This window comes from Micromesistius poutassou, assembly GCF_964030765.1.
Source record: "Micromesistius poutassou genome assembly, chromosome: 10".
In the NCBI taxonomy this organism is placed as follows: domain Eukaryota; kingdom Metazoa; phylum Chordata; class Actinopteri; order Gadiformes; family Gadidae; genus Micromesistius; species Micromesistius poutassou.
In genome coordinates, this window is record NC_140280.1 from 2,654,633 (window position 1) to 2,671,972 (window position 17,340).

A 17,340-nucleotide genomic window follows, 5' to 3' on the forward strand; every position below is an offset into this window, starting at 1 on the left:
TTTTGTCATATAGATCATGAGAAAATACAATGCATTTATTTCTCGAAAATAAATGGGTACAATTTAATTTCCTTCTCTTGCAAAAGAAAAACAATCACTAAGAACACTAATCCTAGTACTACTTTTTTGTACCAAAAACCAACAATCTACTGATTATTGTAATGACAAATATTAAAAATGTTTTGCCTTACAATTAAAAGTACTCTCAGGAAGGAGTGAGTATTTATAACCAAGATAAACTTGCATGCTTGCATACTTGCATGTAAATCCCACGTTCAATCCGAAAAAGAAACCAAGTAAACCAATCAAAAGGATTTACACTAGAATACAATTTCTTAAATTATTATCCCATATTGATATTCCATTATTTTATTTTTATTTATTTATTTTATTTTACGTTTATTTGACAGGGACAATCCACAATATATAAATGGGCCAGATTTTAGCCACAAGGCTAATTTACATCTGTTGTCCCTGGACAGGAGTTGATGTTATAAATCTAATTAAAAGACAACATGTATTGAGTTGGGACAATGACCCAAACACACATGACACAATGAATTGGGACAATGACCCAAACACACATCAGTGATGCAGAGTAATAAAATTGAGTAATGTAAAAAATAAAAAACATGAAATAAGATGAGAATAAACACAGAATCACTGACTAGAAATGTTCACAACGTTGGTTTGCCTTCAACCATTTCTTAAGGCCTAATTTAAAGGTGGTGAGTGTGGCGCTTTGTCTAATACTATCAGGGATGCTATTCCACAACCCTGATGTTTTCACTGAGAAAGCGGTTTGGCCAAAGGTAGAATGCCTAAACACACTTGTGCAATCCCCCCTAGATGATGCTCTTGTGGTCCTTATGTCGCTTGTGGGTCTACGAAGTCTCACAAATTGTTTAAGGGGTGGTGGTGCAAGATTATTAATAATTTTGAAAAATAAACAGGTGTTTGAAAAGAAAAGAAAATTGTCCAAAGTAAACAAACCATACTTCTGTATAGTACAGTGATGGTAGCTGTACGACTTTTTGTTCAGAATTTTCAGTGCTTGTTTATACACTTTATACATTAATGACATGGCGGTTGCATTTGCTTGGGACCAGGTGGTCAAGCAATATGAGATGTGTGTTAAAATCATAGAATGAAAATAAAGTATAGCTGCCTCTGTAGTCATCTGATTTCTAATCAGCTTAAAATTAAAGAGATTCCTTTTAACTCGTCCATTGATTTTTTTAATATGTTTTTTAAAAGTCAGATGAGTCAATACATAATATTACACCTACATTTTTAATTGCTTCAGTCTTTTGAACACCTTTTTCAGAGACTGTTTGATTTCCTGAGTCTGTAGAACATAAATGAGTGGGTTCAACACCGGAGGTAGGACAGCAGTAAGAGACATATTAATGATCCTAATATTTGCAGGCATTTTAGCGGCAAAAGAAAATGTGACTACAATAGGGAGGTAATAAATAGTAACCAACATCATGTGAGCACTGCATGTTTTGAAAGCCTTCATTCTATCCTGTGCTCCAGCTATTTTAGCCAATGCTGCACCAATGCACATGTAAGTGATCAAGACAAACAGCAATGGAACCCAAAGAATAAAAGCTATTAACACGTTGGCAAGTATAAAATTAGGCAGATTGTCATTGCAGGCTAGTCGATAAAGTGGCCCATGGTCACAGAAATAGCTGTTGATGACAACAGACCTGCAGTAGGAGAGCCGGGTTAGAAGCCCTACAGCTGTCAAGTTGACAAGGATGCCGATAATCCAAAAAGAGGCCACCAGTGAGGACATGGCCTTCAGACTCACAATGGTCTGATAACGTAATGGAAAGGTGATTGCTATTAGCCTGTCGAATGAGAGTACAACCAGATTAAGAGACTGCATGGTGAGGGTCATGAAATTAAAAAACTCGTAGGTTAAGCAGTTGCTGTACGTGATGTTCTTGTGGTCGAACCAGAACGTGTCGATAACCTTCGGCACCAGGGCAGAGTTGCCTAGCACATCTACAAATGCCAAGTTAAACACAGCAATATATTTTGGAGTCTTGAGACTCTGGTCTAAGCAGATCAAGGCCATCACCACCCCGTTTTCCACCAATGACACAATGTACAGCACCAGTAAAAATAAAAAGTAGTAGTTGACATGAGGGATGCCTGAAAAGCCATTGATAATAAAGTATGCTGGTGTCACAATAGTCATGTTAGAGTCCATTGTTTGATGTCTAAGTGATGTTAGAGAGCTTGATCAGCTCCTCTCTCTTTATGTATTTGTCTCTTTCTCTCCCTCTCCCTCTCTTCAGGGTGATGTGTTTGGCCGTTTTATGGCTCACTCTGACAGTACATTGTCATCATCCCCAGATACAGCCTCAGGAACAGACACGTGCACAGGAGGGGGCCTCAGGGGCCTGGGCTCCTGCCACTTTGCCCACATTGGCTAAGGTTCTCCTCTGGCCCAGAAAAACACCCCTAAAACCATTTTAACTTTTTCATAATACTGGTTTTATTGTCATAGTTTTTACAACATAAGATCCAGTTGTCTATATTAATTTCACAACCTGTCCTTCAACCTAAACTACAGAAAAGGTTGTTTGAATTGTCGTCCAAAACAACCCATATAAATGTTTTGGCAGTAGGGGAGTAGGGGTGTAACGATACATGTATTCGTACCAAAATATTTCGGTACAGGTTTAACATTTCGATGCATGTTTCATTTCGGTGCAGACCGAATTTTATTTTTTGATGTAAAATTTATTTATTGATTATCACACACTCTGAAGCTGCTTTCACATATGACCTCCGTCTTTTCTCCGCATTTGTGGAGCAGGAGGTTTGACCGTGAGGGTCATTCACACTTATTCACACTTGATGCCCGATATGCGGAGATCGATGTCAGTAGAATCTCTGGCTGCTTAAGGGGGGCGGGCTTGCAATGGGCGGCATATGACGTAGGGTCGCAATAGACGGGATCGGGTTTGTTTTGGTTTAACCGCAGACAGCACGCAGGCAAAACGGGCAGAACTCATCGCGATCATGTTAAATGTTGCTGCAGCGATGCATATATTCCGTTGCATCCACAACATCTGCATCGATCGATGAAAGATTGGAGCATGAGTTACAGACAAATAGAAGAAACAACAAACAAGAAAGGCATCGCGAACGACTGTGTTACCGGAGGAAGAGAGCGTCTTTTTTGGCTTCATTTCACATCTAACAAACACTGGGACAAATGTAGTTGATCTCTGTGTTTAACTGAGAAAACAGGGAGTGGAAGGACGGGACCCTATAATGTTCAGCTAACTGTTGTCAATAATAATTGTTACGAGAGTAGCGCATGTGTGTGCGCGAGAATGGCAGTGTGTGTGTGTGAGTGAGTGGACGAGTGAGGAGAGCGAGCGGTAGCGTGTGTCAGTTTAGTGAGGTAATGAACGAGTCCGGTTGTGTCTGTGCAAACGTGTAGGCCCTACTGTAAAGTTAGTGAAACTAAGAATAAAGTACACAGCCTGTCAATAATCGGTGGCCGCTTCATTCCGACCATATTCCGACCTATAAGCAGACCCACTGCCGGTCAAAGTGAAGGGTGTTACTCCCGAGAGAATCGACGGAGCGGAACGTCGCTCCTGTGCTCCTCGACTACTAGCCAACAGCAGAAAAGGTGTAACATAATAATAAAAATATTTTTTAAACCATTCAGCGAACAAAAGGCAATAGGCTGATTATCGATTAGGGTGCGGGTGCCACTCAATGACATGCAAATGTAGACCGAAGCGTCATCAACACGCCCACTCAACTGGTGTGAAATGCCGACATCCTACTGCTCATTCACATATAAGGTAATTAGCATTTCCTCCGGAGAACATACTACATCGGGGGTAGTATTTTTTCAGGAGGTCCAACGTCAGGATATGTCATTCACATATACGGCACCTCCGTAGAATAGACGGAGAACAGACGGATGCACGTCCATATGTCAAAACAGCTTGAGTGTCTTGTCTTGTTTTGTCTTGTCCTGATGTTTTGTGTTGAGGACCACAATGGAAATAAGTCCTGGACTTGATTGTGTTTTTATCCTCAATTATATTCAATGTATTTTCATGTGTGTAAGGAATTTGTTTGATACAATTTAATAAGTCAATATCAAAAAAAAAAAGTGTTTAATAAAAATACAATTTTAACCTTGAAAAAAACTGCTGTACCGAAAAACATATCAAACCGTGACTTAAAAACCGAGGTATGTACCGAATCGTGATTATTGTGTATCGTTACAGCCCTACCGAACAGTCGATAGGGCTCTAAAACTTTCATATGGGTAGTTTTTGACGACAAATGACATATTCTGCCGTTTAGGTTCGTCGCATTGATTTTCCAGGATGTCACTTTCGGTTAATTTTGCTTTTGATAGACAGACACCCATTAACCGGTAACTAACCAGCACATTTTCCAGCAAAAAACACGAAATGATGTGAAATACAAGAAAGTGACACTCTGCTTTTAGTTCTGGGCTCCGTTGACACAATGAGCTTTGGCGCCACAAGCCATCCTCGGACATGGCACTTGCTAGTACTACCACTAAACTAAAGAGTAGCATCACTCAATTTACATTTGTGCTATTAGCCTTTCGAAGGAGAGTAAAGCCAGATTAAGAGACTGCATGAGGAGTTTCATGTAATAAAAAAAAACAAATAGGTTAAGCAGTTGCTGTACATGATGTACTTGTGGTCGAATCAGAACGTTTCGATAACCTTGGGCACCAGGGCGGAGTTGCCGAGCACATCTACAAACGCTAAGTTAAACACAGCAATATACTTTGGAGTCTTGAGACTCTGGTCTAAGCAGATCAAGGCCATCACTACACCGTTTACCACCACTGACGTGATGTACAGCAGCAGTAAGAATAAATAGTAGTAGTGTGACATGAGGGATTCCTGAAAAGCCACTGATAATGAAGTATGCTGGAGTCACAATAGTTACAATATGTGTTCAATATGTTCGACTCCATTGTTTAATGTCCAAGTGATGTGAAAGAGCTTGACCAGCACCTCTCTCTTTATGTATTTCAATCTCTACGCCTTTCTCTCTCTCTCTCCAGGGTGATGTGTGGCAAGCAGCTTTGTGGCTCACTCTGATAGTACATTGTCATCATCACCAGATACAGCCTCAGGATTAGACACGTGCACAGGAGGGGGGCCTCAGGGGCCCAGAAATGTCAGAGAAGCTTAAAAGAATTCATCATAAAAAGAATTCCTACTGTGTTGGGAGAAGAATGGAACAAACCATTTGGCAGAGACTGGCAAAAACATAGGATTTTACTCCTGTTTTCTGTTTTAAAGTCTTATTTCAGTAACATTGACTAAATTGCATATATTACTATGTTGACATTACCACGTTCAAAACAAAAAAACAAAACAGTTTTGGGTTCACTTTATAGGCCACTTGACAGGTCAGGTCATATAGTGTTATTCTGCAGCCATTTTTTGTGAGAACAAAATGTTGAAATATGTTTTACCGATGTATATGAAACCTCAGCTCTATTTTCTATGGCATCTCTTTACAATATCGTTACTGTAATTCGTTACTTTGTAACTCGTTACCCCCAACACTGTACACATGGAATATGCAAAATCTATTAAAACACGGCCAAGCAGAGAACCCTATTCATGGCCACCTCCGCCGATACATTAATATATCTATGCCTGCGTCTGCAAAATGCATGAATATTAATTGTGGCAGATGGATAGAGTTCAGAAAGTGACATGAAGCTAAAACAGTCAAAACATGAAGGTATGGTTAGATAAAATAATTATTCAACTATTTCCTTTGGATCATAAATGTGTTAATTTGCAGGGTCAACCTATTTGTAATCATCAAGTATGCTGATATTATATCACGTGAAGATTACAGATAATGATGTTTTATCTTATTTATTATCTGAAATAATTGCGGTCTCTTGAAACTACTGCTGTCAACATTTGAATCAACTGAATGATGAGCTCACACCATGTTCAGCATAACAAAAGTCATCATTTAAGATTATATTTCAACTTTTTGTCATATAGGTCATGAGAAAATACAATGCATTTATTTCTCGAAAATAAATAGGTACAATTTAATTTCCTTCTGTTGCAAAAGAAAAACAATCACTAAGAACACTAATCCTAGTGTTTTTTTGTACCAAAAACCAACAATCTACTGATTATTGTAATGACAAATATTAAAAATGTTTTGCCTTACAATTAAAAGTACTCTCAGGAAGGAGTGAGTATTTATAACCAAGATAAATTAATATTGTAGAAGTCAATTACATTTCCGTACTTGCATGTAAATCCCACTTTCAATCCAAAAAAAAACAAATAAACCAATCAAAAGGATTTACACTAGAATACAATATCTTAAATTATTATCCCATATTGATATTCCATTACACCTACATTTTTAATTGCTTCAGTCTTTTCAACACCTTTTTCAGAGACTGTTTGATTTCCTGAGTCTGTAGAACATAAATGAGTGGGTTCAACACCGGAGGTAGAACAGCAGTGAGAGACAAATTAATGATTCTGACATTTGGAGGCATTTTAGCGGCAAAAGAAAATGTGACTACAATAGGGAGGTAATAAATAGTCACCAACATCATGTGAGCACTGCATGTTTTGAAAGCCTTCATTCTATCCTGTGCTCCAGCTATTTTAGTCAATGCTGCACCAATGCACATGTAAGTGATCAAGACAAACAGCAATGGAACCCAAAGAATAATAGCTGGTAACAAATAGGAAAGTATTAAATTAGGCCAATTGTCATTGCAGGCTAGTCGAAAAATTGGCCCATGGTCACAGAAATAGCTGTTGATGACAACAGACCTGCAGTAGGAGAGCCGGGTTAGAAGCCCTACAGCTATCAAGTTGACAAGGATGCCGATAATCCAAAAAGAGGCCACCAGTGAGGACATGGCCTTCAGACTCACAATGGTCTGATAACGTAATGGAAAGGTGATTGCTATTAGCCTGTCGAATGAGAGTACAACCAGATTAAGAGACTGCATGGTGAGGGACATGAAATTAAAAAACTCGTAGGTTAAGCAGTTGCTGTACGTGATGTTCTTGTGGTCGAACCAGAACGTGTCGATAACCTTCGGCACCAGGGCGGAGTTGCCTATCACATCTACAAATGCCAAGTTAAACACAGCAATATACTTTGGAGTCTTGAGACTCTGGTCTAAGCAGATCAAGGCCATCACCACCCCGTTTTCCACCAATGACACAATGTATAGCACCAGTAAAAATAAAAAGTAGTAGTTGACATGAGGGATGCCTGAAAAGCCATTGATAATAAAGTATGCTGGTGTCACAATAGTCATGTTAGAGTCCATTGTTTGATGTCTAAGTGATGTTAGAGAGCTTCATCAGCTCCTCTCTCTTTATGTATTTCTATCTCTATGTCTCTTTCTCTCCCTCTCCCTCTCTTCAGGGTGATGTGTTGGGCAGTTTTATGGCTCACTCTGACAGTACATTGTCATCATCCCCAGATACAGCCTCAGGAACAGACACGTGCACAGGAGGGGGCCTCATGGGCCTGGGCTCCTGCCACTTTGCCCACATTGGCTAAGGTTCTCCTCTGGCCCAGAAAAACACCCCTAAAACCATTTTAACTTTTTCATAATACTGGTTTTATTGTCATAGTTTTTACAACATAAGATTCAGTTGTCTATATAAATTTCACAACCTGTCCTTCAACCTAAACTACAGAAAAGGTTGTTTGAATTGGTCGTCCAAAACAACCCATATAAATAGGCAGTAGGGGTGTAGGGGTGTAACGATACGTGTATTCGTACCAAAAAATTTTGGTACGGGTCTAACGGTTCGATGCACGTTTCATTTCGGTGCAGACCGAATTTTATTTTAATTTTTTTATGAAAAAATGTTTTTATTGATTATCACACACTCTGAGTCTGAGTCTTGTCTTGTCTTGTCTTGATGTTTTGTGTTGAGGACCACAATGGAAATAAGTCCTGGACTTTATTGTGTTTTTATCCTCAATTGTATTTGACGTCTTTTCATGTGTGTAAGGAATTTGTTTGATACAATTTAATAAGTCAAAATCAAATTAAAAAAATGTGTTTAATAAAAATACAATTTTAACCCTGGTGTACCGAAAAACATACCGAACCATGACTTAAAAATCGAGGGATGTACCTAATCGTGACTTTTGTTTACCGTTACACTCCTACCGAACAGTCGATAGGGCTCTAAAACTTTCATATGGGTAGTTTTGGACGACATATACAAATGACATATTCTGCCGTTTAAGTTCATCGCATTGCATTTCCATTTAAATATATCAGATTGAACTGAATTAGGGATGTCACTTTCGGTTAATTTTGCTTTTGATAGATAGACACCCATTAACCGGTAACTAACCAGTACATTTTCCAGCAAAAAAAAACGCAAAATGATGTGAAATACAAGAAAGTGGCACTCTGCTTTTAGTTCTGGGCTCCGTTGACTCAATGAGCTTTGGCGCCACAAGCCATCCTCGGACATGGCACTTGGGTGCTTGTTCTTAATGTGGCATTTTGCTAGTACTACCACTAAACTGAAGAGTAGCATCACACAATTTACATTTGACTTTGTTGCCTTTCTGGAGCAAATTGATCCCACATCGAGCTTCGTTAAGCACACTTCATTTTTTACCTCAGACTGCTAGCTGGCGAAGCCGCGTCTATGCATCATGTATACGCAGATTAACCTATAGGCCGGCATGCATAACCGGTAAAAAATATTCTCTGCAGTTAGCTGATTAATGGTTAACTGTTGACATCCCTAAACGGGGGGTTGTTGTCCTCGTACTGCCCCCCACAATGTCTGTACACAAGTTCTGATGTCTGAGCCAAGGCCATTTTCCATCCATGCATTGGATGGATGGATACCCCTTTCACCCAAAAGACTGGAGTTCATGCCACATATTAATTTTAGACTAAAAGCTAAATGGATTATGTTCAGAAAGACTATCAAGCCTAAAATAAATATTTGTATGTACCAACTTCTGACACTCTTAACTCTTTACATTTACACGTTAAAATTAGGGATGCACGGATTTATCGGACAAACATCGTAACGGCCGATATTCGCGTTGTTGACTGCCATCGGCCTATCGGGAAATAAGATGACATTCACCGATGGCAGTGGACGATGTTTATCTGTTGTGTCATATCAATTTTGCGCTGGCTAAATGTTGTGTTGGTTATGTGCGGTCTGACGTTCAGTTTCGGAGAAGATGCAACAGGTGGTAGGCTACTAATAATACCACCCATAACAGCCGCTGGATGGACACGCCTCTGGCATGATGACGTAAGTGGGCGGGTGCCGCGTGCACGTGTGGTTAGTTTACAAATAAAAGTGAAAGAAAATGTCGGTCGTGTGGGATTATTTCACTGTCTTGGAGAAAGATCAGCGATATGCAGTTTGTAAGACATGTTCCAGTGACATTTCAAGAGGAGGTACTACAACCAAGAATTTTAACACATCAAATCTCATCAGCCATTTGAAAAGCAGACATGGAGAAGTGTACAACGATTACCTGAAAGCCGATAAAAAACTGAGATATGAACTGGACACCAAGAAAGCACAAACCACCACCAGCAAGACTCGATAACCACAGCATTACATTATTATTATTATTATAGCAGACTAAAAAGGCTTTTGAAACAGTTATTTTTCACAAAAAGAATATTTGTCATGTGAAAGAAGGTTATATTAAAAGTTGTTTCCTGAATGTATTTGTATGATTGAATTTGTGCTCTTTCAAAGATAGTGTGATGAAGGGCTGAAAGACTTTAAAACAGTTGTTATTTTTTTATAATGAAGATTTCTTTGTTTCCCTGGCACAAAAGGGGGAATAAATAACAACAACAAAAAAAAAACATTGGTATCGGCCCAGAATTTCACAATCGGTGCATCCCTAGTTAAAATTATTTTACATATATTTGTGTTTTTGCACAGTATCGCACTAGCAGAATATTTGTGCCAGCCTGTTTTAAATGTAAACAAGTCACATTGAATATGAAAAACCTATCAAAACAGAGCCATGCAAAGAACCCTATTCATAACACCTGGGCCTATATATAAATATATCTATGACTGCAACTGCAAAATGCAGGAATATTAAACGTGAGACATGAATAGAGTTTATAGTGACATGAGGCTAAAACAATCAAAGTTGGACTTAATTTCCTTATGATCTCACATCATGTTCAGCATAACAATAGACTGGGTTGATTAAAGATAATATTTTAACTTTTTGTCATATAGAGCATACAAAAATGAAATGCATTAATTTCTCCAAATTTAAAAGGGTTAAGATTTCATTTTTTTTCAATGGTTAAATTCTAAAAATCCATAAGAACACAATTCAGTGTTTTTAATACCAAAAACAACATGATTATTGTACTAACTACTATTTAAATCACGGGTGGGGAACCTTTTTGACATCAAGGGCCGTATCAATTTTTGTAACTTGTTTCGGGGGCCGCACTTTTTTTAGGCCTATAAAAATAACTCACTACATAACTTGCATGCACAAGGTTTTCTCTCTTTTTGAAATTAAAAAGTGTGTTTGTTTTGTCCTTGTGTAACTGCCCCTGCAATTCACTTAACCTAGCATGTTTAGTACTGTAATGACGTTCCAGGTTGGTCTTTTTCATTACAGTGAGCGATTCTCCACACACAAGGCAAACTGGCCTGCCCTTTACTTCAACAAAGAAGTAATCATCAGTCCATTTTTCTTGGTTAGATTTAGAAATGACACTGCTACTTGTTTAGGCTACCCCAATGTGACCCTCAACATTCCAAAGTAAACAAAAAGGAAATTAACCTTTTTCTCCTTAATTCATTTCATTCAAAAGTTGTCACTTATGCTTGTATAACTATATTGTAGGCTAGGCTATATGCTTAGTTAACATTTTATTTAATTTAAAAAAAGGCAGCAGGCCGTACATTCCCCACCCCTGATTTAAAATATAAAGAATTAAATAAAAAAAAGTTTTGCCTTACAATTAAAATACCTTCATGAAGGACTGAGCTAACATTTACAAAATTACACATTCCAAACATTTTAACAATAAATTAATCAAAAGATGTACACTACAACACAATATCTTAAATGACACATCACATTGACATTCTATTTCACAGCAATTTTTGATTGCTTTACTCTTGTGAACACCTTTTTAAGAGACTGTTTGATTTCCTGAGTCTGTAGAACATAGATTAGTGGGTTTAACGCTGGAGGTAGGACAGCTGCAAGAGACAGACTAATTATCCTTGCATTGCGAGGCATTTTAGCGGCAACATTAAAAGTGACTAGAATAGGTAAGTAATAAATAGCCACCAACATTATATGAGCACTGCATGTTTTAAAAGCCTTCATTCTATCCTGCGCTCCAGCTATTTTAGCCAAAGCTGCACCAATGCACATGTAAGATATCAAGATAAAGAACAATGGAGCCCAAATAAAAAGAGATGGTATCACTTTGGAAAGTATGTTACTAGGCCGATTGTCATTGCAGGCAAGCAGATAGAGCAGCCCATAGTCACAGAAATAGCTATTGATAACAATAGACCTGCAGTATGACAGCCGTGTTAGAAACCCTACAACTATTAAGATGTCAAGGATGCAGACGATCCAGCAAGCGGCCACCAGTGAGAACATGGTCTTCAGGCTCAAAATTATTTGATAACGTAATGGAAAAGTGATTGCTATTAGCCTGTCGAAGGAGAGTAAAGCCAGATTAAGAGACTGCATGAGGAGGTTCACGTAATAAAAAAACAAATAGGTTAAGCAGTTGCTGTACATGATGTACTTGTGGTCGAACCAGAACGTGTCGATAACCTTGGGCACCAGGGCGGAGTTGCCGAGCACATCTACAAACGCTAAGTTAAACACAGCAATATACTTTGGAGTCTTGAGACTCTGGTCTAAGCAGATCAAGGCCATCACTACACCGTTTTCCACCACTGACATGATGTACAGCAGCAGTAAAAATAAATAGTAGTAGTTGACATGAGGGATGCCTGAAAAGCCACTGATAATGAAGTATGCTGGTGTCACAATAGTCATGTTCGATTCCATTGTTTGATGTCCAAGAGATGTGAGAGAGCTTGACCAGCGCCTCTCTCTTTATGTATTTCAATCTCTACGCCTCTTTCTCTCCCTCTCTCCGGGGTGATGTGTGGCAAGCAGCTTAATGGCTCACTCTGATAGTACATTGTCCTCATCACCAGATACAGCCTCAGGATTAGACATGTGCACAGGAGTTGGGCCTCGGGACCCAGAATGCTACCCTTTAACCCTCAACTTAACCCTCAAGTTCTCCTCTCAAAACCCCCCCAAAGTTTTTCATAATAGTTGTTTCATTGTAGTTTTTACTACTTCAGATTCTGTCAATCAATTTCACAGCCTATCCACCAACCTAAACGCCAGAATAGGTTGTTTGAATAGATCTTCCAAAAAGACCCATATGAACATTTTAGCAAGGAATTCACAAGGAGATTCACACATACACACATACACACACACCGTGGTGTTATCCTATAAGTGTCCGAGAAGCTTAAAATAATTAATCATAAAAAGAATTCCTACTGCGTTGGGAGAAGAATGGAACAAACCGTTTGGCAGAGACTGGCAAAAACATAGGGTTTTACTCCTGTTTTCTCTCCATTAAAGTCTTATTTTAGTGACATTGACTAAATGGCATATATTACTATGTTGACATTACCCCGTTGAAAACAAAAAAACGAAACAGTTTTGGGTTCACTTTATAGGCCACTCGACAGGTCAGGTCATAGTGTTATTCTGCAGCCATTTTTTGTGAGAACAAAATGTTTAAATATGTTTTACAGATGTATATGAAACCTCAGCTCTATTTTCTATGGCATCTCTTTACAATAAGGGTACATTAATTAACCATTAATTACTAATAGTAAACGCAGCATTAACTAACTTAATTTAAACGGAAATGGTCCACCATTTACTCATAGTGTTAACTAAGTTAATGGTTTTCATGAACTAGGATTTTAATGTATACATTTAATATGGTTGAGTTAACCATAACCTTACCCACTACTCCTAACCCCTATGCTTATGCTACATAATAATGCTCATTAATGCATTAAATATCTATATAAATAATGATTTATTAAAGTTATATTATTGTAAAGTGTTGCCTTTTCTTTTTTTTTTCTTTCTATATTTGTAATTTCTTCAACTCATGAAAAACATCAACTACTTACTCTGTACAAAGTTAATGAACTGTGTACTGTAATCTCAACTCCGCTGGGGACATGAAGCGTCTAATGAGGATGTTAACGAGATGTTTGTTGATACTGTTCCTACAGAATGACGACATCGTACACTCAGGATCTCGCACCATGGAGAATAATCCCAACTTTCCGCGTGCACAGTAAATAACTGATGTAAGTGTTATCCAAACTTATCACAGTTTGGGTCGCATCAGAGCTAGAAAGTTAGTTTGCAAAGAATAAAAATACATTCATATTCCAATAAAATAATACCTGTGTCCACTGTGCAGTGACGATGGTAGACAACATGGAATCAAAATGGAAAATCAGACCACTCCCCAGTAGTCATATCTTGAAGGGCTAAAACTAATAATGGCTTAGAATCATTCAACTATCAAGTTGTGCAGTTTGTCTTATCCCACCAAATGTTTCCAGCAAGTGATTTATCAACTCAAACTGATGATCTGTAATGTATTCTTCACCCCGAACACACAGGGGTTGGCTTTGTGTCTATATATCGCCGTCCATAACCATCCCTACCTCTCCCTCTTCACGGCCGGTTGGGCTCCGGGCACCTCGTTTACTGGGCCTTTGATGGGCCTATCTTTGTGGACCAGTTTGACCTGACTGGGCTCCCTGGTCTTGGAGTGGCAGGTCAACGCTTCCCAGCCCCCTTCAAGCCCCAACCCACGCCACACAAGCATCACAAAGTGGGTCGGCCCGGGAATTGTTAGGAGGTGCCTACAAATTACCCAAGACCTGGCACTCTGCTCGGCTGCCGGTCCTCATTTAGGCCCTCATCTGGGCCTAAATGGTGTACTCGATGAACATGACTGGGCAGGGCTGACTGACATACTTAGCCTTAATATCCATCGGGAAGGAATTGCTGATTAAATTCGGTTGCATGACCCCGCCATCAACCACTTCATCCAAAAGGACCGGAGGACACTAACCCTGTTTTCAAGATATTTACCAACTCAGCAGTGATTATGCATGTTAAAGGTGTGTTCAGAGGGCCACGGTGTAAGAGTCACGGTTAGCTACTGTTTTTTAGCACTTTTTCAAACTATGTGCACATGATTTTAGAGAGGCCTTCAACCTCTTATTTATTCATTTATTTTTTCTGTGTGTTTTAATACTCTTGCTGGCCTTTACTACTATACTTTATGTGCGCCTGCAGTTTCTTTAACCCATAAACGTTTAAACAGTTGCAGTGTGCTCCTTTTTATTCCTGGTTTATTATTACTTGCACTTTTTAAAAATATATTTATTTACATGATTTTTTATATGAGGGAATGTGTGTGTATGTGTGCTTTAGAGTGTGTGATTGGGTGCATTCTCCCCAGCAAGTGTATATTTAGTGTTTTCTCATTCATTATACTCACTTTTATTGACTTTTATCCATTTTTTATTTGCCTACCAGATGTGTAATTTATTGATCCGACAGCTGTGCAGGGGTTGATAACACCAACTGCTCCCTCTTGGCTCCCCCTTGGGGACAAGAAAAATAAATGCACACGTACCTTGGCTCCGTTCCTTCCCCATATCCCAGCTCCTCTTACTCTTTCTGTATCCCTGCAAAGACAGAAAACATAAAATGGAAAACATGAAAAAAGAAATGAAAAGATAATAGAAGGACTGGGAGGTGGTGTGCCAGTGCACCAAGAGTCATTTTGAGCAACAGAAACTGAAATATAACAAAAAATTAAATAATAATTTTTCCTGCATTATTTCTTCGTTCCATATACACCCAGACTATTGTTCTCTATATTTATGCATTTAAACCAATTCCATCATCTTACAGTCCCAACAATAACCTTCAGTTTTTTCTAAATCCCTTTTCTTTTTTTCTCTCATTTTGAATGTCAAGTTGTTTGAAGATGCTCCGTTTGCCCTAGTTGTGGGATTTCCCCCACATTGCCATTTAGGAAAGCTTAATGGCAGCAGTAGTTTTTTTGGTTCATTTAAGTCAAGAGACACGTTCCCCTGCTCTTCCTCTGAAGCCACTAGATGGCGGCATTGGACTTTTATCACTTACCTAACCCTGCAATTCAAACATTTTAACGAAAGACCCAAGTCAACGCATATTTTACAAAGTCACACAAATACGATACTGAACGATGTTTCAAAGTTGACACTGAAGACAAAAATCAACGTGTATAAATGATTTTCATTAAATAACAACGACACTGAGCTTCAAAGTAAAGCATTGTTGACCGTGACCCTGGCTGGTTAAAATGGCGGCAGACAGACGCCGTGAGGTTCATAACCAAACGTTATTCAAACGTTTTAATTGTTGTTAAAACGTGATGAAATAAAACATTTTGACAAGATAAAGATTGAAGATTAAAATATGCTATCTGTGCTCACCGAACGTAGTTCTTCCGCGGAGATGTAGCCGTTCCGGTTACAAGTTGAATCCAAGTTAAACATGCAGTGTTAGCTTCCGAAATGCATTCAGTGCTCAGTAGGGTTACTACTTTGACAATGTGCCAAAAATCTCGAAGATTGTAATCGATTAATTAATCAGAAAACGTAATTCGTACTCACAAGCCACTTTTTAAATTATTAAAAACAACAAATTTAACGTAGGCCTAAGCTTATTTTTTCTTTTTCCAAATTCCGTACAACCTGGTACACCTTAAAAAAAAGACATTTAGACAATATAACATGACTCCCCTGCAGACAACTCATTTCGTTTCCTTAACCTTCTTATACTATTTGTATAATCAACTTAAAGTTCACACAACTTCAATCAACATGCCCTGTTTCAATTCTGCCCCCTTTTTTGTTAACTATACACTCTAACAATATATTGTTACGTCATTATAATATATGGATTCTAGTAGGCTATGAATGTGAATGCTTCAATGTTTTTTGTTTTTTTATTGTGAAAATTATACAAAAATAAAATATTCTAAACTTCATTCATTCTCTGAGTAAAGATCAGGCTGCAGGGCAACAGTCTGACAGCCTGCATGAAAATAAGCAAAAATGGTCCACCTGTGCAGTAATTGCTCCATCATTTATTCCTCTGTAGCGATGGACAATGCTGCACGTCACCTAGGTGGCTTCCACACTCCACCTAGGTGACCCCGCTTATGTTGGGCTCCTCCAGACAAAAGACACAGGGTGGTGGTGTTAGCAATCCGTTTTATTGTAAAGGTTTGATAATGATACATTGCCTCTTGAAACCTGTGCACAGATTACTCACTGTGCAACAGAGTCCAATCCGACTCGGCCAAGTGAGGCTGCTTAAACCAGCCATCATCCACGCACACCCACACCCTCCTTTATTTATTTTATTCTCAATTTAATGATTTGTTATTTTTAGAAGTGTATATTATCGGCCCTGACAGCTTGTGATCGGGCCAATCAGTGATCCTATATTCTCCTCCCTGAGAACCACCCACATGTTTTCAGTTCACGTCACCCGCCAGTTCGTTCCGCTGACACCACTAGATGGCGCAAGGACCCTGAGCCCTTACCAAACGAACCCCTTTACAGAGTACAGAAATTATAACCAAGACAGATGTTTAGAATCAATACAACCAAGGATTCGCATCACAATTTATATTGTAAACTAACTTCAAGATGGTTTTGTTTGCTGGCAGATTCATTTTGATTGTATTATTCCAGTTTGCAATTTAGAATAACGGCATTAAAGGCTACATGTTTGCCGAGATGGTAGCCTAGGCCTACATCTATTCATGATTATCACTAGTACCCACGGTATAAAATAAGTATAGTGTCCACCTAGATGTATCACAGATGGATAAGAAACATTTGCTACAGTCAACTGGGTCGGCTGATGGACTGATCTATCCAGCATAGGTGGACACTCACTTGTGACATCAGTGAAACAGATTTTCTAACAGCTTGTAAAGGCTATTCACACTAACCTGGTGGCAAAATATCACCCCTTTAATATAATCTTGCATACCATATTCTACTCTAATTATACCTAATGAAGTTTAATATTTGAAATACATGCATATATCTAAACAGAAACAGCCAACATACAAGTGTAGCAAGCCATGGT

At 38.7% G+C, this 17,340-nt stretch overlaps 3 protein-coding genes across 3 annotated transcripts; all 3 read right to left on the reverse strand.

Moving 5' to 3' along the window:
* Positions 1–1,285: 1,285 nt before the first annotated feature.
* On the reverse strand, positions 1,286–2,224 carry LOC311354216 (olfactory receptor 2A7-like; the record flags this gene model as incomplete). The annotated part of the gene is made up of 1 exon (XM_084474013.1): positions 1,286–2,224. One exon carries the CDS (start codon positions 2,222–2,224, stop codon positions 1,286–1,288), a length of 939 nt encoding a protein of 312 aa, XP_084330139.1.
* Positions 2,225–6,433: 4,209 nt separating this feature from the next.
* On the reverse strand, positions 6,434–7,372 carry LOC311353954 (olfactory receptor 2A7-like; the record flags this gene model as incomplete). The annotated part of the gene is made up of 1 exon (XM_084473740.1): positions 6,434–7,372. The coding sequence occupies one exon, from the start codon at positions 7,370–7,372 to the stop codon at positions 6,434–6,436; it is 939 nt and encodes a 312-aa protein (XP_084329866.1).
* Positions 7,373–11,181: 3,809 nt separating this feature from the next.
* Positions 11,182–12,129, reverse strand: LOC311354325 (olfactory receptor 2A12-like; the record flags this gene model as incomplete). The annotated part of the gene is made up of 1 exon (XM_084474139.1): positions 11,182–12,129. One exon carries the CDS (start codon positions 12,127–12,129, stop codon positions 11,182–11,184), a length of 948 nt encoding a protein of 315 aa, XP_084330265.1.
* Positions 12,130–17,340: the final 5,211 nt, after the last annotated feature.